Source organism: Recurvomyces mirabilis, assembly GCF_035927965.1.
Source record: "Recurvomyces mirabilis strain CCFEE 5264 chromosome Unknown scaffold_33, whole genome shotgun sequence".
In the NCBI taxonomy this organism is placed as follows: domain Eukaryota; kingdom Fungi; phylum Ascomycota; class Dothideomycetes; order Mycosphaerellales; family Teratosphaeriaceae; genus Recurvomyces; species Recurvomyces mirabilis.
In genome coordinates this window covers 226,118-248,403 of record NW_027041967.1, presented here as the reverse complement: position 1 = coordinate 248,403, position 22,286 = coordinate 226,118, and the positions used below count along the sequence as shown (strand labels likewise).

At 53.0% G+C, this 22,286-nt stretch overlaps 5 protein-coding genes across 5 annotated transcripts; 1 reads left to right on the top strand and 4 right to left on the bottom strand.

Annotated features, from left to right (window-relative positions):
* Positions 1 to 199: 199 nt before the first annotated feature.
* NIC96 (nuclear pore complex subunit) lies at positions 200 to 3,778 on the bottom strand (the record flags this gene model as incomplete). Its single annotated transcript, XM_064842434.1, has 2 exons — positions 200 to 526; positions 584 to 3,778. The coding sequence occupies 2 exons, from the start codon at positions 3,776 to 3,778 to the stop codon at positions 200 to 202; spliced, it is 3,522 nt and encodes a 1,173-aa protein (XP_064690062.1).
* A 2,007-nt stretch (positions 3,779 to 5,785) lies between these two features.
* On the bottom strand, positions 5,786 to 11,515 carry LTS14_009753 (uncharacterized protein; the record flags this gene model as incomplete). The annotated part of the gene is made up of 5 exons (XM_064842433.1): positions 5,786 to 7,183; positions 7,381 to 9,410; positions 9,459 to 9,819; positions 9,877 to 11,335; positions 11,391 to 11,515. The coding sequence occupies 5 exons, from the start codon at positions 11,513 to 11,515 to the stop codon at positions 5,786 to 5,788; spliced, it is 5,373 nt and encodes a 1,790-aa protein (XP_064690061.1).
* Positions 11,516 to 13,288: 1,773 nt separating this feature from the next.
* On the bottom strand, positions 13,289 to 14,529 carry EGL2_3 (Endoglucanase EG-II; the record flags this gene model as incomplete). The annotated part of the gene is made up of 4 exons (XM_064842432.1): positions 13,289 to 13,966; positions 14,023 to 14,212; positions 14,268 to 14,357; positions 14,432 to 14,529. The coding sequence occupies 4 exons, from the start codon at positions 14,527 to 14,529 to the stop codon at positions 13,289 to 13,291; spliced, it is 1,056 nt and encodes a 351-aa protein (XP_064690060.1).
* Positions 14,530 to 17,693: 3,164 nt separating this feature from the next.
* LTS14_009751 (uncharacterized protein) lies at positions 17,694 to 18,630 on the top strand (the record flags this gene model as incomplete). The annotated part of the gene is made up of 3 exons (XM_064842431.1): positions 17,694 to 17,697; positions 17,790 to 18,082; positions 18,136 to 18,630. The coding sequence occupies 3 exons, from the start codon at positions 17,694 to 17,696 to the stop codon at positions 18,628 to 18,630; spliced, it is 792 nt and encodes a 263-aa protein (XP_064690059.1).
* Positions 18,631 to 19,704: 1,074 nt separating this feature from the next.
* LTS14_009750 (uncharacterized protein) lies at positions 19,705 to 22,083 on the bottom strand (the record flags this gene model as incomplete). Its single annotated transcript, XM_064842430.1, has 1 exon — positions 19,705 to 22,083. One exon carries the CDS (start codon positions 22,081 to 22,083, stop codon positions 19,705 to 19,707), a length of 2,379 nt encoding a protein of 792 aa, XP_064690058.1.
* Between the last annotated feature and the right edge of the window lie 203 nt (positions 22,084 to 22,286).

The following is a 22,286-nucleotide window of genomic DNA, read 5'->3' as shown; positions in this document are numbered from 1 at the left end:
TTTCGTGGGCTTCAAGCATCATTGCGTTTGTCCAACAGCTAGTTCTAGCAACCACGGACGAAAGAACAAGCTTCATCTGTTTGTAGCCCAGCGACAAGCTTTGTCTAATTCGCAATTCTACCAGACTGATCATGCCATCTGACCAGACCACATCATACACAGACACCCTCAAACCGCCCCAAGTCATCCACTCTCCCACTCAATAAGCCCCCATCTCCCTCCCAGCATTAGCAAGCATCTCCCACACCCGCCCTGGCAACCTATACCGTATCAACCCCGCAAAAACCACCGTATCCTTCGCCATCTGCGTACACCTCCCCATCGCCTCCCTCTGAAACCCGGTCTCGAACTCCGCTTGCCGCAAACGATCGATGTTGTTTGAGCAGGCTACCACGGTCCAGAGCATCACGTGACCGATTGTGCGGGCGAGGACAGGAGGTAATTCATTGAAGGATTGGGCTTGGGTGCGGATGCTGGAGAGGTGGCCGGAGGCTGTGGTGGGGAGGAGGGAGGAGGTGGAGATTTGCTGTGGATCTGTGTTAGCAACGTGCCCTGTACAGTGGATGATTTTAGTGGTACTTACATCAATACACTCGGCCCATTTCCCCTGCTCCAGCAGTTTCCGCGCAGAAGCCAAGGTAGCAAGTCGTGAAGTAATCTCTAGATTCTCCGCCTTGATCTTCGTGACGTAGACATCATTAGACATGTACAGATTCCGCATACTCAATGCCAGTTCAAGCGGATCATCGATAGCAGTTAAGCTCAGACTGCTTAAACGTGGATCCTGTTGTTGCTGCTGTGGTGCACGAGGCTTTAGCGGTGTAAGATGTGCCGGCTGCTCGCCTAGCTCAGTTGTAAGGTAGACCGAGACGGCGTCATTAACGATCTCAATCACCTTGTCGTAGTCCTCAGCCAGGTGGAACAAGAGAGCAGCATCCGTAGTCCTGCTCTGCTCTTCCGCCGTACGAGCCGCGACGAGTGTGATCTGCTTGAGGAAGTCACGCTCTTTATCCAGCTTGATAAGCCGAAGACGCTGCTCAACAGCACCCTTGATTCGTTGACCATCTGAGCGGATATCGCCAAGCAGCTGTGCAAACTCACGAGTCTCCAGAATGACTTCGATAATCGCCTGATAGCACAACTCCTTCTGACTCTTACCGATCTCACCCGTCAGATCAGCGTTCAAACATATCAAGGTCAGGTAGTCCACCGCAGCCGTCGCATCCGCAGTCCTGAAGTCGCGAGTATACAGGCCAATAAGACTGCCAAAAGCGATCTGCGCTTGCTCTCGTGTCGTATACGTCAACAGATCGTCGTTGGTCAAGTCGCTGCTGACCCGCAATAACCCGTAGAAGTCCAAGGCAATCGCAAAGTGCGTAGCCGAGACATAACTATGCGCATACAGATCCGCCACGGCTTTCTCGAACGCCCCAGCCAGAATCTGCATGAAAAAGAGCGTGGTCGGGGCATTTGCGATGTCACTACCAGCGCCAAAGTACCTCTCGCCAATCTCCTTGATGCTCTGGCGCAGATCCTCGAGGCCAAAGGACTCGTGTGCCATCTCCTCTGAGCGCTGGAATTCCCGTGCCAGAGCGAATTGAAGCCATAGCCAGTCCATCATATCGTTATTGATCGTGTCGAGGTTGCGACGGGTTAAATCACAGCGACCGATGATCTTGTAGCAGACCATGCGGTACGGGTCCAGTGAGTCCTCAGGAGCTAAACGTGTACGTTGCGAGTACTCATTGTTGACCGCCGTCTGCATCTCGGGGGGGAGTCGACGCTCAGAACTCTTCACGAAAGTGCGAAGATAGTTGTTAAACTTGCGATCGATCTGCTTGAAAGCTGCAGCATTCTCTTCAAGATACTGCACGGACTCCTCGTACAGTCCACTGCGGAGAAGGTAGAAAATGACCGCCCAACCATAATCACCATTAATATCTTGCAGCTTCTCCACTTCAGCACCAAGCTCCTTCCGTGCAGCACGAACGCGAACGTAGCCCTTCACTTCGGCAACAGAAGTAGGCACGCCGCCGATATTAGCTTCGCGTGGATTCTTCGCCACGGTAGTCTTGAGTGCACTGTAAAAGCTCCTCTCCAGATACGAGCGCGAGCCATTGAGGATACGCTCACGCATCGCAATCGAGCCCTTCGTCCTAGAATTGTCCTCGAGGTAATCGCGAGCGAATTGACGCTCCTTAGGTACAGCAGGGTCGGCCAGACTATCCTTGGAAGTATCCTCGCCGGTGATTGAGACGAGAGCCTTGTAGGCACTCACCAGCATCGAGGTATCCTCGTTCGTGGGGTCCTCCTCGACTTCAGCGAAGCGAGTCAGAATCGGGTATGCCTTCTCCTGTATGCGCGCCACATTCAGATCCTTGACTTTACCACTATACTTGTCCTGCTTTAGCCTCTGGGTGCGATCTTCGGGCGCAGGCCTGAATCCATCGGCAGGCAACTTCTCCGCCACATCGTTGAAAGTGCTCTGACGCATGCCGTTTGAACCCGGAGCACCAATGACAGAACGAGATGCGCTTGCAAGGCCGAAGGTAGAACCTTGGAACTTGCTTCGCCTCGACGATCTTCCAAAGCTACCAGTGTCTGCGACAGAGCCCGCAGGTATGTCGTCACTGGTCTCATCAGGCTTTCGCAGACCGAAGTGCACATCGATCCGGTTTCTGTATCTCTGCCAGTCGATGGGCTGCATGTGTAAGGCCTCATCGACCATCTTGTCGAAATCCTGCTGTGCAGCTTCGAGTCGGGTATCGATCATTTTTTGAAAACTGCGTCTGTGGTAGTCGCCTAGGAAGTCCTTTACGCCGGAGAGCTGACTATAGTCTTGCGAGTGAGAGATGGAGGGCCGGGTGACGGATGTGGTGGTGTCCATCAGCTCTTCAATATCCCTCAGTGACTGACCCACATTCACTCCAGAAGCAGCGAGGACATATGGTGATCGTGAATCTCGCGCAGCCTGTCCTGCACTCGGCCCGCCTTGTCCGACATTGCGTACCTTGCGCGCAATATCTTGAAGTCCATACTGCAGCTGTGGTAGCCCCAGATTCTCATCAGCCACTCTTTTGCTGCCCTTGTCAAGCAAAGCCTGGAAGTACGAAGGTTGTGCAGCCGGGGCGCCCGGATTATCGTATCGCTCGATTATTGGTGCTACTTGCTGGGCAGGAAGGATGTCGTTGCCAAACACGCTAGCATTTCCACCTTGTTGTGCTTGGGAGTTTGCTGTCGAGGCGAAAAGCTGGCCCGGTCGTTGTGGAGCAGTCATAGTCACGTTACCGAAGAGGCTCGTGCTGCTTGCCGGTGCATTGCTGTTACCGAAGAGGCTGGGCCCGGTGGTGTTTTGAGGCCTCGCTGCTGCTCCTGAGAACAGGCCAGTGCCAGCAGGCTGTGACGGTGCAGCCGTGTTGCCAAACAGCGCACCACCTGCCGATGTTGTGGTTGTAGTGTTACCGAACAGCCCACCTCCAGCACTCGAAGCCGCAGGTGCAGCTCCAAACAGTCCTCCCGCCGGAGCAGCATTCGTGGTAGCCGGTCTCGAAAACAGCCCTCCAGATCCAGCATTGGAGGTCCCCGTTGTATTCCCAAACAATCCTCCAGCAGCAGCTTGACCGCCAGCCGCCCCTAAGCCCCCAAACAACCCACCACCACCAGGCGCACTGCCCGTGGCAGCTGTGTTACCACCACTAAATAATCCTCCTCCACCCTGTGCTTGCCCACCCGCCTGCGAATTATTCGGCGCGCCAATCCTGTCGAAAAGACTCCCCATCTTGCTAAACCTGCTCTGCTACCTTTCCAAAGCCTTCAGCACACCACGCAAGCAATGCCTAGGAAGAACAAGAAACAATTGACGCGCCGACACCGAACGCGTGCTGTAGCTGTTTGTACGGGGTAAAGCCTCCAAAAGTTCGCGCTGCAGGTGCGCCGTACCGTAACTGTCGCGACTAACGGGGAAGCGTAGCGGACTTTCTTCCGCACTCGGCCGAGATTGAGCCGACCAGCGGCTTTTGGCCTGAATTGTTTTTGAGGACGGACTTGGTAGGAGACATGATGGTGAATGTGTCCGCGATATATACCGATCAGGGAATGATGAGTGTCAAAAGCAAAGGTAGACATCTTCGGTATGAGCAGATGGTTATACACCTACTGCAACGACAATAGGACACGATCGCTATTGTCGCCACAGCCCCTCAATAATGGCAATATGTGAAGTGAGGTCTGGCGATGTGGTTGCTAACTAAAAGCACGTCTCGCCGAAGCTCATACTCCTCAGCTCGAGAGCATTGAAATTGGGCGGTGGCTTTTTGCGCTGTGCCATACTTCATTCATATAAGGCAGCCACGTCGCTCAAATACAGCTGTCGTCTCTGCGCCTATGTAATTACAACCTTCAGCTCGTTTCCACCCAGCACAGTAATCGTACGATGCCCAGCTATTGGGAGGCTAATCTCTGCAACACATTGGCCGACGTCATCGTGGACAGGTCAGTCAGTTACTCATGGCCTGCAAATCGCCTGCTATGACTGAAATAAAAGCCACGAGCAGTGTTCTTACCGTGGGCATAGTCTGCAGCTATGTCCCTCAACTCTCCAGACTGCACGAGCGCCACAACACGCAAGGCCTATTCTCCCTACATGTTCCTCTTCCGAGTCTTCTTCAGCAACGCCCAGCTCTCGCAAATGATCCCCATTCTCGCCGCCGCCTACCCAGATGAGAGACGGCGTGTGATTCCGCGGATCGTAGGCGGACGCTTAAGAGGCCTGCGAGCTGTTGGGGCTATCCTTGGAGGCATACAGATCTTGCTTCAATGGTGTTGCTCCGTGACTGTGTACAGTTTCCGGCAATCTGCTATTACAGTTGAGTGCCAGCTGATCAGCATGCCTGGTCTCGTAAAATTCGCACAAAAGGACACCACAAGCTTCGTACTCAACCGGACGATCTCGAGCCTCGCATTCTTGCACTTCGTAATCGTCGTAATCCCGATGGCCGTGATCTTCCTGCCAAAACGCTCAGAAGCCTCATGGGGAACAGAAATACCGGCATCATTCATCAGCTTTTCCAAACTGGCCGTCGCTCCGACTTTTGTGATCCTGCAGTTCTTTGCGCAATACTGGACTACGCGAAGCAGTCAAACCAACCACCCAGGAGCTCTGAGTCTGCTCGCCATTGAACTTCAGATGCTGTCCATGGCTCTATTAGCAATAAGGTGGTTCCAGCGGATTGGTCGTCCGCCTTGGGGATGGCGAATGTGGTGCTCTGAGTTCTGGTGCCTGCAAATGTGGTATAAGTGGGCGTTTCCCGCGATCAACTATGCCTTCTATGCCCTTGGATGCGCATTCCTGCTGCTCTGTCATATCTGTCATCCCGAAAGTGGGCTGGGAGGATGGTATGACGAGCGAGCACCATTGTTGGGCCGAGCGAGAGACGATAGTTCTGCTCTATCTACAGTACAACCTGCCTATAGCGACATTCCGAGGCTGTAAGATAAGCTAAATAAACGAACAACACTAACTAGCTAAATTAATAAACAACACCAACTGCTCAGCTTAGTTCGCTTAATGACCACCTTGGTCGAAGGCGGCGAGGATGGCTATGCCAGTGATGATATGGTGACTAGATAGCCTGATCCTGCTCATAGTTTGGACACCGCCTGGGGGGAAGTATGACAGTGGACAAGTCCCGCCTACTTGCTACATGGTGCTTGATGCAAAGTACGCGAAGGAACAATAAATGAAGGTTATGGTTATGAGATTGGAGGGCATTTTCTCGCGGTCTAGCTAAGCACCTCCGACGCAGATACTCTTCCATGACTTCTTCACATTAGCCGTGGCCGCGGTCGACTCAGTCCGCGACTCGATGCTTTTTACGATTCCCCCTGATAGTGCTACCAGGCTACCAAACATAATGCTGGCAGCATAAGCTGGTACCTGAACCTCTGCATTGCCTTCTCCAGCCTCGGCGACCAGACTGGAGATCGTTCCACAGATGTCCGACGTCCAAGCGAACGGATCCTGGCTTTCTTTGGCATCAACAACAATTGCTAGGATGGCGAGAACCGCGTTGACCACCACCTTCGCCTTAGGTGGACAGCCTGGCATCAAGTCACCAGCGGCACCAAGGACGAAGGCGACCCAACGAATGGCATACATATTCCAGTCTTGGCCATCGTCGGTTACTGGCCAAGAGAAGAGAGCTTTTACAGCGCAGGTACCCAAGCTGACCTTTTGCAGATACTCATTCTTGCTACCATTGGCCTTGGCTGCGTCGCAAACGGTACCGACTATGGCCGCAAATGGAGAGATACACCCCTCGGCAAGAGAGAAGGCCTTCAACTCTGGTGGGGCTTTGTATTCCTCGTCCTGCTTGTTCGTGACAGCGAGCTTGCCAGATGTCTTCGCCGCAGTCAAGTTGAGCGGAGAACCGGATCCGAGCCATTTGGCGACCTTCGCTGGAAATGCTGGGTCGTCAAACCCATTGTTGAATTGGTCGGGCGTCGTGCCTGTGGCAAGCTTGACCACAGTCACTGCCGGGATGGCGAGGAGGAAGGCGGATGCATTCATGACAGTAAATGGCTCACTCGAGCCAAATAGCTCGCACATGAAGTCCCACAAGGCACCGATGACAGGTATGTCCAGTTCCTCCTCCAGAAGACCAATTATGTCCTTCAAGATGTCTTCCGCGAAGTGCAAAAAGCCATCGACGACTGTCGCCATGACTGATATGAGTGCGTCCGCGACATCTGCTAAAAGGATCCGCAGATTGTCCAGGCTCATATCTGTGATCAGTTTGAGCAGGTCATCGGAAGTTTTGCCGAGCTTCTCGCTGATAACGTCAAAAGCAGGCTGCAGCACATCGTTGTAAAATTGTGTGAAAGGGTCATCCGTCAGCATCTCGCCGTTCGTCTGGACAGTACCGTTCGTGCTGACGTTCCCAATTTTCTGATCTTGGTTGGCTGATGTTGCAGAGTGCTGCAAATGATAGGTAGCATAATTCGCTGGTGGGGAGGTAGCCATTGAACGTGTATCGGGACCTTGGTCTGTAGAGTTGGCAGCTACATCTGGACTGTCGTTCTTGACGCTTGCGGGCAATATAGCATTCTTCACATCGAGGTCGATTTCTGCGAAGAACGATTTGGCTGATCGTCTGGCGAGCTCGATGTAAGTAGGACCATTTGTCTTCGCGAAGTCAAGAAAGTCTCATGGATGTTAGCATGATATAAAAGGAAGAAGAGACCAACTTACTCTTCCCAATACCACTTATCATCTGATGAGTCGCCCATATCCGATCCCAGCCAAGGAGGTGGCCGAGCCACGCAAGTATCTGATTAGACAGTCAGCGCATCGAGACGACCGACAACAATTTCAAGACTTACTTTTGCCAAGTCGATTCCAACTAGCTTCAAGATCCAATTGAGCGCCTTGAACACCGCGCCCAGAGTACTGAGCGCGATTCGCAGAGTCTTGTCAGCAAGAACTAGAACAAATTCGAGTCCCTCCTCAACCTTGTGTATGATGAATGTTGTGCCATCGATGAGCTTCACTACACCATTTTCGATATTGGAGACGATGTCGTCGGCAAAGTTCTCGATCCAGTGCCAGAAGTCTCCAAAGAAGCTTCCCAGGACTGCAGAGTCCCGATGTACGCTGAGAAGCTTTTCAGCCTGGCCCTCTTTGTGGAGTTGCCATTTACCATCTCTGACCGTCATACCGCAAACAACGCCATCCTCTAAATGTGTGGTCTTGATTGTACGCAAAGCTGAGTGCTTGAGATGTCCATTTTCTCCAGAGGCGACAGGTGTCTCGACAGCGGTGAAAATGTTGCCCTGCGCTGCAGGAGGGTAGCTCGAGGCGCCAACGGTATTGACTTGCGACACGTTACTCGCCACGGCATTTGCAACATCGCCAGTCACCTTGGGGTCCATGACTGGAGTTCCATCCTGTGCTTGAGCTGACTGTAGACTCGCACCGTCTGTGACCTTCTGGAGATGATGATTCACCTTTCCATTTGGATATATGTTCAGCGTTTCTTTGAACAAAGCACTTTGAACGTGCAGGACAGCCGGTGCAACATCAATTGCAGTGCTGATAATAGTGACATTACCCTGCGGATCAGCTACCAGCTCGGCCGCCGTGTCTACATCCAGGGAATAGATTGAGCCATTGATTGCATAGTACTGCCACTCGTTTGATGAGACCATCAACTTCTCACCGACGAGAGGTAAGCCATTCCGTTCCAGATGGATCACGGACGTGAAAGAGTTGTAGTTGAGCACATACTTGCTGCCAGGGACGAGCTCGGTCTTACTCCTCCAGATCGTCGTCACAGGATCTTGCCAGTATCGACTTATGGACATGTCTTGGTTGATGGTGAAAATTTCGTTTGCATTGGTCACTCGGGACCTCATGCCAGCAACGTGGATGACACCCTTGGCGAACTGGACTGGAGCGTTCCATGTGATGTTCGTTGTGTTTGATACCTTTGCGCCGTAGATGTACCAAAGGATATTCGGACTTGCGACCACCCATAGCGAGATAGTGGTAGCGGTGGCTGCGACAAATATTTCGTGTGCATCCTTGATCTGGTCTGTAACACATTCCATGCTTGCAGCTTTGGCATTTGGGATGCGATATATTCCAGAGGCGGCGGCAATAAGGATGTCTGAGCTAGCATTGATACCGGCGCGGGATGTTGCTGTCGTTATGCTGTTGTAAGACAGATGCTGGAATGCGACCGGAAGAGTCTTGTTACCCGGGCTATAGTCGAAAGTGCTTGAGCCACTGCCTCCACTTGGGATAGTCTTACCCACAAGCGATACAGTCTCGCCGATCGTGTACAAAAAGTAGTTGGTTCGCCGGCCGAAAGCATAGCCCATCTTCATGCTCAGCAAGCCACTGCCATCCCGACCAACATTCTCAGGGAACTCCACGCGCAGTGGTGTAGAATCTGATGCTTGCAGCTGATAGAAAGACTTGTCAAGCCCCAGCTGGCCCTGGACTAAGAGCACTGGACGCTGTCCATCGTCCGAGGCTCCGACCATGAGATTTTCAACTGTGAACTTCGGGTCATAGCCCGTGATTTGCGTCGCCATTGCAGACATCTTCGAGAAGTCGGTGCTGATGAGATCGTTGGACAGACGTGGAGCATAAAATACGCCTTGAACACCTGTCTGATCGACTAACGTGAACGCGATCGAGATCAGGCCCGCTTCGTCCTGTGACACGGCGAAGCACACAGCGGCTTTGAAGGAGTGAAAGCTCGCGCCCAGATTAACGGTCCGGAATCCAGTCCCATCTGCATCAGAGTCGCTAATCAGAACATTGAATTGTGCATCAGAGCTTAGCGCAAAGATTAAAGCGTTGCCTTTGGCATCCTGCGCCAGCGAGAACTCCTTGGATGGCATGACTGTCTCGTTATCAGCAAGCGCATATGTCTGCGATCAAACAGACTTACCGGGCATGCCAGGCAGTGAGTTCGCCATGAGTTCACAGGAAATGCCGACATCGCATTTGCCGGTGCCTGCGGCAGACTTCGCACAGTCGAATTTAAACTTATCCTTGAGTGGCTGAGCATAAGGGTTGGGTACTGCCGGTGCTGCAGTCTTCTTCTCTGGAGCAGCTCCCAGCAATGGTTTGGTGGCTTTCGATGCAGGCTTGATCAGCTTCGTGACTCGCGAGTAGGGGGTCTCGATAAACTGAAAACGTGAATGGTCAACCTCGACTTTGGAGACAGCCGCCAGCGAGGCAGCAGTCCCTGTCTCGGTCTTGTACGTCAACTCGAGAGACACATTGCCATCTGCATCGGCGGAAGGGTTCTGTGAGTTGCATAAGAATTTAGCCTTGCGTAAAGTTTGTGCTTCCGATCAACTCACCTTGAAGAAAAATATTTGGCCAGCTGGAAGAAGGAGGCTGCCATTGACTGTGGTACCCGTGCTCCCGAGAGCTGAGACAGGATTGAAGATTCCTGATGCCGTCGGCACCAGAAGGTTGTTGAACAGATTCTGGAAGAAATTGTTGTCCAGTCCAAGACTCAGGGCATCTCCAATAACGCCAATGATCTTGGCAATCCACGAGAAAGCCTTGCAGCAGTCATTCATCCAAGAATCGTGGCCCGAGCTCGTGATCTTTGGAGGGGGATTCGAGATCCTCAGAGTGGGCTCTCCTTTGTCATTTTTATCCGCCGTCACTACTATCGTCGCTTCCCAATTGACGTAACCTGACACCCACGCACTCGCGGTGCAGAAGAAGTCATTTTGGCTGACAGACTTCTTGGTATCCAGCCCTCCGCTGAGCTTGAGGGTTAGGTTGGGCCCGTCCGAGGTGAAGGCGACCGCATATGAATTGTGGTACATATCGTCGCCACCCTGGGCTGCTATGCTCCATTTCTTGCCGTCCGTATTCGAGCTCATCGCCGCGTGGTAGTCCGGAACATTGGGTATGTTGACGCCGGCTTTGGAAATGACATCGTGAGTGGAGTTGGCGTAGCCATCGTAGAACGGTTTGAGGACCAGAGTTTCAAGCAGACAATATGCTGAATATATCATTTTAGCTTGGCATTGCTCCGCACTGCCGATCCAATTACTGTCAAAATTGCCGGGGGTAGCATGAGTTCCGAACCCGCCTTTACCCTGGCCACCTTTGGTATTTAAGCAGAAGTTCACGTTGCTCAAGTCACTGTTATTGGGATCCTTGTACAGTGTGAAGGTCGAGCCGATGGGTTTCAATGAGTCAGGGACATTCTTGTCCTCGTCAGGAGTCGCAGAGACTGCCGCGACCGAATAGCCAAGAATGTATGGATTCTGCTCTGGATGCTTCTGCAGGTCGCCAAGGAAAGTATTCATAAAATAGGTGAATGATTGTAGGACGGCGTCTCCTGCGGTGCCGACCGTTGTAATCTCTTGATCGGAGCGCATCAAGTTGACATTGGTCAGATCCGCGAACAACTGCGAGATAGAGAAATCTTGATCCATAAAGTGTTCCAGTTTCTGTGACACAATGGGAGGAACAGCCTTGCCAGCAGCAAGATCTGCACGGCTGATACCAGCAAAATTCAGGTCGATAGCAATGCCGTACTTCCAATCCTTGACGTCGTACTCCGAAAGGCCATCAATAGGATCTACGTACCAAGCGACGCCAGAAGGGAATTCCAGCACAAGAACTGCCGTGGTTCCCGAATCCTTTATTTGCAGGCGCGGTAGATATTGAGCGTTCATGACCGGCACATTCGGTGATCCCTTTCCATCAGCACCGACGCCAGGAACACTCTCCCAGGAATCGTAGAACTTGGGATCAAATGTCCTGTCCTTGTTGCGAGTCATCCCGAAGATCAAACTGATTCACAAAGTCAGCTGACATTACTTGCTACGAAGGGTTGGTGCTTGCTGACGATGTCTTGATGATCCCAATGTCCGGGTTAGCCAAAATAGCAATCTGGTCGTTGATGGTCTTCTGTGTCACAGAAACCACCATGTCATAGCCCTCATTAGGCGAGAATATGTCCGTGTTCTTCATGGTCGGCAGATTTCGTGACTGATCGAGCGCAAAGGTGCAGGAAGGAATCTACTTGATCTTCTGAGGATAAGCAGATGTCTTCTGTGTGTGCGTGACGGGTGCGAAGGTCTTCTGAACAAATAGGTGACTATGTCAGGGTGACCCGACGGTCGTGATCAGCTATATACTGACTTGGAATTGGCACTCACATAAGTACAAGAGTACTCAACACCAAGTGCGCTGGCGACCGCCACTGGATGATGGGGAGCAACGACGATCGCAGTTGTATTGCATCAAGGGAGGCACTTTGCAGTATCGGATGGCTTGAGGTCCCCATGGCATGTTCCTGATCATTCGAGCAACGGCAGATCTGCGCCCGCATTGAGCAAGCTTGCGAAGATGAATGGCCGACTTGGGAAAATTGATATGGTAACCGAGCAAGCTGATCAAAGCTCAGCAAGCCTACCTATGGCATTGTTGTTGCTGGCTGGCTGATGCTCAATTAGGGCGCGCTCCTCGCGGCATCACCGCGAGGTATCTGAGCATCGCGTACTTGCGGAGACAGAGCTGTTGCTGCAGGCCAGCCGAAGCTCTCATAGCCATGGCTGGCTGATCATGCTCTAGGAATGCAAGTTAGCTACATCATTGGCGGCAGGTTCGTGAACATAATCCGTTTGACTAGTCTATGAGCGGCACAGGCAGGAAGCACCTTCTTTCGTAGACTGATATTTGCTTGGAGTCTGTCGACTTATGTATGCTATGTTGGAAGCCTGCGCACAATCAACAGCAAGATCCAAGCATAAATGCTGCGCCATGTAGAATATGCGGAGTACGACACGGTACGTACCTTGTTGTCACACCAGCTGCTGTCACCCCACTGAACCTGCAGCGAACATCACACCACCTGTACCATGTTTTATGCGACCTTCTCATCCCAATCAAAGGTCTCATTGTCGCATCGCGGGACATGATCATTGATAGCGGATGCGCAGTTGCAGCGCATCGATGTACGAACGCGCGCATGCTCGAAGCACGCCTCATATCTGTTAACACCTCACGCCAGCACTAGCAACGCGGCGAGGGTGCTATGGGCGTTAGGGTCCGCAACGAAAAGCATGCCTATCATAACATTCGTATTCACTGGGGCTTGCAAAGAAGCACATCTCGCGATTGGTACGAGTGTCGGTATCATTAGTATAGTGTCTGGAAGCGTAATGATGGTGACCGTGGCCCGCTGCAAAAAGGCGGCTGTTTAGATAGTCCTGCTCTGTCTACTGAGCGGTGTTGGAAGGAGGTACAAAGGGTCTGGAGCCAGTGAGCCACAGGGCAAGGGGGGCATGCTAGACTTACACTGCAGTTTTCGCTCTCCCCTCTGGAACTACTTTGTACTAAAGGGCCCACGAGCTCCTCCACCGCCACCAACGCCTCCTCACTTCATTCTAATTGCATATCATGCCTTGATGCCCGCCAATTATCGAAATACTACCCCTGGTTGAAGATGGATCTAGGCTTCAAGCTGAGATCAAAAGAGCATTGTGTTTTAACAGTACCCAAAAGAACAAAACGTACAGCTGCAGGCATTCGCCAGTCGTCACCGACCTGACTACTACTCTACCGATTCGAGGCTTAAGTTCAGGAGAGCGGACGGGATCCTCTGTTCTCCTCGATCTGTGGCCGTACGTACTAGACATTGCCTGTCAAATATCTCATATACAGTTATCAGGACGTCCCGAGCTAGTGCAACCCACCCTACATAGAGCTTGACTCTCGGCCCCTTGCCCTGTCTCGTTCGGATCAATGAAACTTACCGGCAACACAGCTGCTCACCAAGGGCTTATCGGTCCACTTCCCATTGGCATACGCCGGCACCAAATCCAGCTCGTAAGTATGTCCAGAGAAGACGCCCGACTCGAAGCTACCTGCCGCCCAGGCGACCCATCCGAGGTAAACATCGTTATGATAGTTCATCCAGTCCAGCTCGGCACAGACATCTGTCTGGCAAGATGCAGTGTTCCCACCACCAGTCTCAGAAAGCAAAGCCATGCGACCATTGCTCTTTAGCCAGGTCGCTAAGGTCTGCAGGTTGTCAACGCCATTGTGTGTGCACTCGGTGTGTGTGCCGCTGCTATCGCTGTCGAGATACTGATGGACATCAAACACCAGATTTGTCTTGCTACCGTCGAGGTTATGGACGCCCACCAATGCCGGACCGGACCCAGTGGAGAAGCCGCCGACTGCTGTGAAGTGGTCACCTGGTAGGAGGATGATCTGAGATGTGGCGCCTGCTTGTCGGATAGCCGTCACGCAAGCCTGAACTGTGGCTGCCCATGTATTGATGTTCAGGTCGTGCGGCTCATTCATGAGGCCGAAGACGATGTTGGAGTTGCCTTTGTATCTACTTGCGAGCTGGGACCAGAGGGAGGTGAGGTCTTGGTTCGTGACACCGCCCTGGCCGACGATGCCTTGGTACCACTGGCGATCATCAGCAAGGGAGAACCGTCATTACTTACTGTAGGTGGTAAACTCACCCTGGCATAGTTGTGAATGTCGATGATGCACAGTGCACCAGTTCCAAGACAGCCTTGCACGAGCTCGTTGTATACGTTCATGTTGTTGCTGTCAAGACTGCCTCCCAGCTTGTAGTTGACCAGGTATTGCCACGCTACTGGCAAGCGGAAGATATTAAGACTATCACCTTTGGCGAAATGCTGCATCTGACTGTCTCCACATGAGCATACCGCAAGACGGGAGCTCAGGGATGGCGAGTTCATACCCAATGCCATCAGGACCACCTTGTGACTTTAATGGCGGCACCATCTGACTCTGTGTGAAGTTTCCATCGATTGTCATGCCAAAGTCGAAGCTGTCAAGAACAATCTGTCAGCCTCCTGCGTCGTCGCCGCCGTCGTCAGCAGATCTGGGCCAATTCGAGCATACCCAGCAATATTGACACCAGCCCGCTGCACCTTCTGAGCGCCACCCACACCAACCATCACCAGGGCCGCAAAAGCGACTAACGTCTTGACTTGATACATAGCTGGAGGAATGTAAGAGAACGAAATCTACCAGGGAATTCAACCGTAGCATGTTAAGGCGGACGTGTTTACATATACGCAGCCTGCATCAACATTGCAGGGTCGGCACCACTCATTGTCTGAGGTCACGCACCCGACGTCCCACATAACACTACCGTCGGCAGTAGGCCCGTTGTGGAGAGCATGGCCGGCTAGGGAAAAGTATGTATACTAGTAGTTCGAAGTCATGCCCGACCTCGTCAACTTGTTACAGACAGTAGTTCCTCCTTCGGCCCGCAGGACCGGCTTCACTGTCGACTCTCAATATTGTTACCTTCGGAAACCTAAAATTATCATCGGTTCACAATCTCCAACCATTCTTCCATAGCACTTGTGTGGTAGAGCTTGACCATCGGCCTAGCAGCTACATACATGAGCACAAGTACTGACCTCCGACCCTCGGAGAGATGGTCTTCTCGTTCACCTAAGACCGTCAAGAACGTTTTAATTCTGCTTTGACTTCGAAGCGAAGCGAGCCAACGCTCGAGAGCTGGGGGGCTCAGAGCGAGTATCCCAGCCCCGCGTCTTTCAGTCATGCTGTCGAGATGGTCGCCAGATCTGAGTGTGGCATGCAAAGCAACACGCAAAGCAGCACAGCCAGGCCACTGGGAGAACGAGGCTGACTTGGGAACAGAAGATCGATGCGGAAGCTACGCAAGCAGAGGTCAGTAATTTCACCACCGGCGGGGCCCGCCACTAATATGTCACCATGACCATAAGCATTCTCACTTCTATCATCAGCCAGGATGTAAAATCGGCCTTTGCTACTTGCGAGACTACAGAACTAATCCCAATACCAGCCGTAGCGGGCTTTTGCACAATAGCAATCCACCCACCTGGGAAGTGATCAGGCCTCATCGAGCTTAAGCTTCCTCCGTATATCATCATTCTCCTGCGCCGCGCCATGCGTAGCATAGAACGCAAGATGATCCCTTCAACGTATCAAAAGCATCGCTCGAGTCCTCACAGCAATGCGTAGCATACCGCCACGCATAGCCCTCGTCGTCCGCGGGAGAATTGTCACACCACAAGGTATACGAGCCCTCCCCCCTCCACATGCGCTCACCATGTCCGATTTTGACACATAGCATGATCTCGTCGACGTCCGGAACGTCTTCCCCGGAGGCCACGTCGTGCTGCTCGGGCTCTGGCGAGGCATGGCCGTTGTTGTGGACGACGTCGAGGATGTAGTATTGATGTACAAAACGATGGGTTGGTAAGCCAGGCGCGTGGATACTATCCATCATACTGCACAAGTACTTGAAGTCGGCTGGCGGGAAGTCGGGAGTGGACGAGAGACCCGTATTGCTGATCGATTGCCGTATCCTCGTGAACCAGGCTGATCTGTCCCTTTCATTGGATCTTTCCCTGAAGTCGACAATGCCGTCTAAACCGTGATAAAGGATGAGGCACGGCAGTACTCTAGGACTAAGTAAGTCTGCTGGGGAAGTGGCGAAGTTGGAGATATTGCTCTGGAAATAGTGCCTCAGAGGATACTATACTTCTCGCCGAGATGTAAGGTCATGCTCAAATGGCGTTGCGTCGATAATAAGGTGCAGGTTAGGTATGTTGTGTGCCAGTACGGTCTGTTGGTACGATCAAAGCTCGTTCTCGATGCTCTGCCGGCGAGCGACGTCTGGACTATCGTCGCGCGTGCCATCATGCAGATGAAGATCGGTGGCGATGTAAGTCAGCGACTTTGGGCCTGGACTCGGAGAATCGCTGCGATCATTGGCGTTGCGATGATCTGGTCGGCCATGCTCGTTCCGAGGGAGGATTAGAGTAAGGGTGCGTCATCTGGCAGAATCTTGTGGGACGACTCAAACGGCAGGACTTTTGGCCATGCTCATCTATTTGGTTATCCTTAAGCAGCAGTACCTGTGTCACGTAAGACGTCGTGCATGTATGTTTGAGTGGGAGCGCTGAGGCTCGCCACCTCAAGGCGTCAGGTCGGTTCTGTGAGCAATGGTGCTCATTTTTTGAGGCACCCAAGCCCATTCAAATGCAGAGTAAAATACGAGGGGCCTGTGCAAGAGCTTTGGTGCCCCTATTACTCGCATTCATATGTGTAGATTCAAGTCATACATAAGGCACACTGCTCTCATAGCTCCTTGCGTGTACACACGCAACATATGTAGTCGCTACACACTCGAGTGATTTGTCAGCAGACCTGCCCACCTCATCAAACCTCTGTGCCTGCCCTAATGATCACTCTGTCGCAAAATGATCCGGCTGATGACCGGCTTATCAAAGGGGCATCACAGCAAGGTAGATGAGTTGTCCCAAGGACTCAGATTGACGAGCATGATATGGAATCGATTCCAGTCGCAAGAGCGTCTGCATCATAGTCAAAGCGTCCGTATGGCAAGTACCTGTAATGGAATCGAATGCGAGAAAACGAGCACGAATGGGAAAGTGAGTTGAGCCCAATTTGGACAAAGCTAAAAAGCCGCGTTCCCGGAGTGATCCAAGCTTGGCCATGATGGAAGAGGCGGAGAACAGCCAGTCAAAAGCCACCTCATTGCACAGGGCCTTTCGCAGCTTTCTTGCTTACATATTCTCCAAATGAGTAAGCACGCCGCGTCTCGTTGGAAGAAGCCCACTTCACCACAGGTACGTCTGCGACAAGCATCTCATAAGACAAAGCTCAGCAATGCTCACGTCGAGCCACGATGCTTCCCGTCACGGGCATGCTCACTGTTTGCGGAGCATACGGCCGTTGGATTACTTGCGCTGACATGGTCCTGTGAGGTGTAGATTGCCGTCGCTGCTGCCAAAACACGCCCCAAAGGTCGAGTTGAACGCTGTTAATGATATAGACGAGCTATTCAATTGGTGTACTGTAGTCTCGGAGCCTCCGGGATAGATTTGAGGAACGCAACCGACTCGAGTCCTGCTTAACGCCGGTCCTCGATAGAGCGATCCAATCGCGCCGTCACCTTCTTCGGCCACTTCTGTGCGCCATGCAGCATCATGTAAGCACACCCTTCTTCCCAGCCACCTCACCCCGAAGCTCGACTTCGTTCCCTGCCCGTACCTATGCACATGTATAGATTCGGGGACCTGCCGAGGATTAATCGCTGACATGATCTGCTTTGCGACAGGACCCCAATCCCGGTCTCGAGATGAGTGAGTAATCAGTCAATGTCTACATTAGATCACATGCCTTGGCATGGTCAAATGAAAACGACTATAATGCTGACACGACCTTCCTTCCTAAGGCTTACGGGAGCAGCTCCTGGCTGCTGACAATTCTGCTCCAAACCACAGTCCATACCCACCTCCACCGACTGCTGGTGCTGCTGGTCCGGAGCATCCATACACCACCGGTCCTGGTGCTGATCCCACGAACTCTCATGACCACTTGGATCCAAACGCCGCGCACCAGCAGCAGGTCCCATATGCGCAGATGAGTGGCGACGACGGCGGAGATGATGGCCTCAGTCCGCAAGGTAGCAAGAATAAGAGGGAGTTGTCTACAAGCAAGAGAGCGGCACAGAATAGGGCAGCGCAGGTGAATACATAGTATATCGCTGAGATAGTAGAGCACTACTAACGCACGCCCAGCGAGCATTCCGCCAACGAAAAGAAGGCTACATCAAAAAGCTAGAAGAGCAAGTTAAGGAGTTCCAAAACATGGAATCAAACTACCGCTCCCTACAAAATGAAAACTACCAGCTCCGAGAGTACATCCTAAGCCTCCAATCCCGCCTCCTCGAAAGCTCCTCCGACATCCCCCCCGCCCCAGCACAAGTCAGCCTCCAAACAACCGGACCCTCCGCCGCATCCAATCGCCCACCACCAGAAACCTCAGAGCACGGCTACTCCGCCGGCGCAAGCCGGGAATCTGCTCAACCCCCCGCCGGCGCACAGAGACGAGATGAAACGATGCAAGATGCTATGAGCCTCAGCCATCTTCAAGCCGCTGCCGCGCAAGCAGAGGCTGCTTCGCGACCGCAGCATGAGTCGCCTTATGGGCTTGGGGCGCCGGCGGATTACGGTGCGCCGCGGCCGACGACGAGGATGGAGGAGGGTGGGAGCGATGTGAAGGCTGCTTCTTAGCGAGATGGAGCTAGTTATCGTGGTGTGGTGGGTTTGTGGGCCTCTTGATTGGAGGAGGGTTGGTGTTGATGGCGCCTTTGGGGAGTACCATTGCGGACAGCGGCGGTATATTGCTTGCTGCGTTCATGATGGGGAGGGGCTGCGAACTTCGGAGAGGCTCACAGTTTTTGACGGGGCTTATGTACAGTGCAAATTCTTTCCAGCTTTCTCCCTCTATGACTCCAACCCTTCTCGTTTTCTCCTCACCCAAGGCTTCGGAAAAGCAACGCTCGCAAGATCGAAGGAGGTTCCTCGGGCCCGGGTACAAGGTCCACCCACGTAAGCCTTCGAGCCAAGGCGTCGCTCAAAGCCCAGGTGCCTGTCTAGTCCGTTGGTCTTGCAGCTGGGCATCGTGGCCTTCCCTCTTCCTGCACATTTCTTCTCCCGGTCTCCGGCGAACTTGCTGACGAAGGGCGCCGCTTGCTTGCGACAAGAGGAAGGGATGGCTGGCATGGTGTACGACCGCTCACGCAAATGTCTAATCGTACGATGGACGTCACCACCAACTACGGCTGCGGCTTGGCACACACACACACTCTCTCTCTCTCTCTCTTCACGGAAATAACCCGCAGCACAGATCGCTTTTTGTCTCGGCAGCAGTCGTGTCAGAACTAGAGCGAGATCATACTCGTGACAGATTCTTCACAGAGCCATTACAAAAATTGGCGTCAAGTAAGACGATGGGAAGAGCCGGCAATCCTACTGGGAACCACCGGCGCAGAACCGCTCGTTTCGATGCAGAAAGGGCATTCATGCCACAATCTTAAGCTAGGTATCAGGAACTCCGAGGGGCGACGTGAAGTGGGAAAAAGAGGGAAGGAGGGGGCGCAGAGCGAACGTGATGGATCGGTAAGAACCGACAGCAGCGCGCAGCAACCCATTGAAAAGAAAACCCAGGCCGTGAGATCAAAAATGCTTGAAAAGAATCGTGGCCGCCCAAGGGTTCCCGTCCATCATCTATCCACATGAAAAAAAAATCATTATTCCCTCCTCCCAACTCAGAACTGACGTGACCCACTGCTTTGCGGCGTCCACCTACAACGCAACAGCCACCCCAATCCCCCTAGCCAACCTCCGAAACTCCCTCAACAACTCCTCCACCTCTCCAACCCGCAACTCACTTGAATCTTTCACCTCCAAAAACCTCTTCTTAGGCGGCTTCAGTTTCCGCAACTCGGCTAGAGCCTCTCGGGCATTGAGTTCGCCTTCGTCATCACCTCCATCATCTACAACGAGAGCGAGACTGTCCTTCGTGCGCTGTTTCTCTAGTGGGGGAAAGGGCTCCACCGCGTCCGTTGCTGAGGGGTTTGTCGAGGAAGTGGGTGAGGCTTCGGAGATATCCTTCAATTTCCCCGGTCCATGAGGCGGCGCTTTCTCATGCGTAGGCGAGGGTTGACCAAGTATAGCCGTCGTACTCCCACTCGCCGTCCTGCCAAACCGCGGGAAACTAGGCACCCCAAAGCGACCGAGAGGATTAATAGCGTTGATGAAATTCGCTCCCGCATTACCCGCTGCCGTGGCCGCGGCGCTGGCGGACTCACTCGCGGTTCTTTCCTTGGGAATTTCCGAGGAGAAAGCGACACGTTTCCCGCTGCCGCCTGAGCGGGTACTATCTACGCTTCGATCTCGGAGTTGCTTACGGCCGCCGACTAGTTCGAGCATCTTGGTTGCGTTGGGTGCGGAGGATGTCTGTAAGGGGTCTTCGATAGTAGCCGGACTACTTCTCCCACTCCCTGTACCATCGTCCAGCGGATCGTCGGGTGGCGAGGGCGGGTTGACGAGTTTTCTCGCATCCTCTAGCGTCTTAGGGAGAGGGGAGCTCCCCACCGCCGTCTGGTCTTTGAAACGGCCGAAGACGAATTGGAGGCTGTTTTCTAGGGTTCCGTTGATGCTATCGTAGACTTTATCGGCGGCGTTGAGGAAGTTGTCGCGGCCGGCTTCGATACGGTCGGCTTGGGCTTGGACGAGGGAGGAGAGCTTGCGTTGGTGCATTGGTGGGCGGGTTGTTGAGGGGGTGGGTGGGGTTCGTGGGGAGGGTAGAGCTTTGTTTAGGTCCGCGGCGGCTGGGCTGCTGTCGGTCGTGCTAGTGATGGTGCTTAGGGCGGGAGAATCGGCTGATAGGGTAGAGATGCTTGTGGAGGCTGGGCGAGCAGGTGTAGGTTGTCCTAGTGCTAGTCTATCGTGATCTTGTGTTGGCGAGTCGCTGGTCGACTTTGGAGGGCCTTCTGGTAGTTCGTCTGCTCGGAGGGATGACAGATCGACTGTCTCGAGGAAGGAGATAGCCGCCTCCAAATTGACAAGACAGTATGCAGCCTCGCCATCGACTTTCGTAGATGCGCGGAAGCGTTGGATGAAATTCAAATTACTGACGACGCTTATGCCTTCAGGTGGCGAGGTGATGAGAGTGTAGATCAGCGTCGGTAGTATCTCATCGGCAGAAGACGACGATGGGAAAATCTGTGATAACGTCTCGACGATGCTCTTGTGCGCGGCCGTGAGATGCTGCAGCTTTCCTGCAGGATAGTGCTCGTCGTCCATTCGCTGCAAGGCTTCCCTGGCCTCGGCCAGTGATGCATGAATCTCGTCCTCCTTCTCTGCTGCAGTCTTCCGTAGATCTTCTTTGCCAGGATCAGCGTCACCATGGAGCTCTTTCAAGCCAATGCCGACCAATGACAACGCAGCTGTACGTGATCTTAGCTTCTCGTCTCGTGCTTCATCATCTGTACTTCTGTGCTTGAAGATGCGTGGGTAGACCTTCTCGCACACACCACGCTCCACTGCCTCCTCTAATGCCGTACGCTTGAGCTCGAGAAGCTTCCTAGCCTTCTTTCTATGAGCGACTTCAGAAGCCGTGAGCATTTCTCCTCCACTCGCAGGACTGTCGCCACGAGACGCGCCTGAACCCGCTCGAGCTCGGCCAGTAGTCCGGGATGCTTTGGATGACTTTTTGATGCGACCAATGCGAGAAGCTAAAATTGCAATGTGAGTGTTGATATGTGCTGAAGCTCGCTCGTAAAAGTCCTGGAACATGTCCGATAGAGTGTCAGCCGTCAATGGGGTGGGATGGACCTTGGCGCTCAGACTCTCGAGAAATCGCTCCGACAGACTCTTGATCTCTATGGGTAGTTCATCGAATGTACTCGGCAGCTTCAGCTCCGGGTTGGGTGTGGTGGTTCCCGAGTGAGCATGCCCATCTTCTTCCTCGTCACCTCCATTCTCGAAGACATCACTCTTCTTCTTGCTCTCTGGAGAGCTGTCGATATGTCGAGCCTCAGGTATACCGGGTATTCCGGAATCTTGAATTGTAGCTGCTCTCTTCCTAGGTGATGTGGATGTGGGAGAAGACGGCATTCTTGTGAAGGATTTGGAGCTCTGCAGGTTCGGTCTGCTATCGCTGGCCGCTCGTTGCGACATGGTGGAGATGGTTATGTGAGATGTGTGTTTGATCACAGGCGTCTTGCTGCGAGATAATGGTTGGCTATATCATGCCCGAATACTCCGATGGAAGCCTGTTTATAAGATGTGCCGCGTAATACAACCTGAGCTATGCGAGTAAGGCTTCTGTCCGTTCTCCTTCCCTATCCTGCTCCCTCGTCCATGTCATGCAGTGCAAGCGA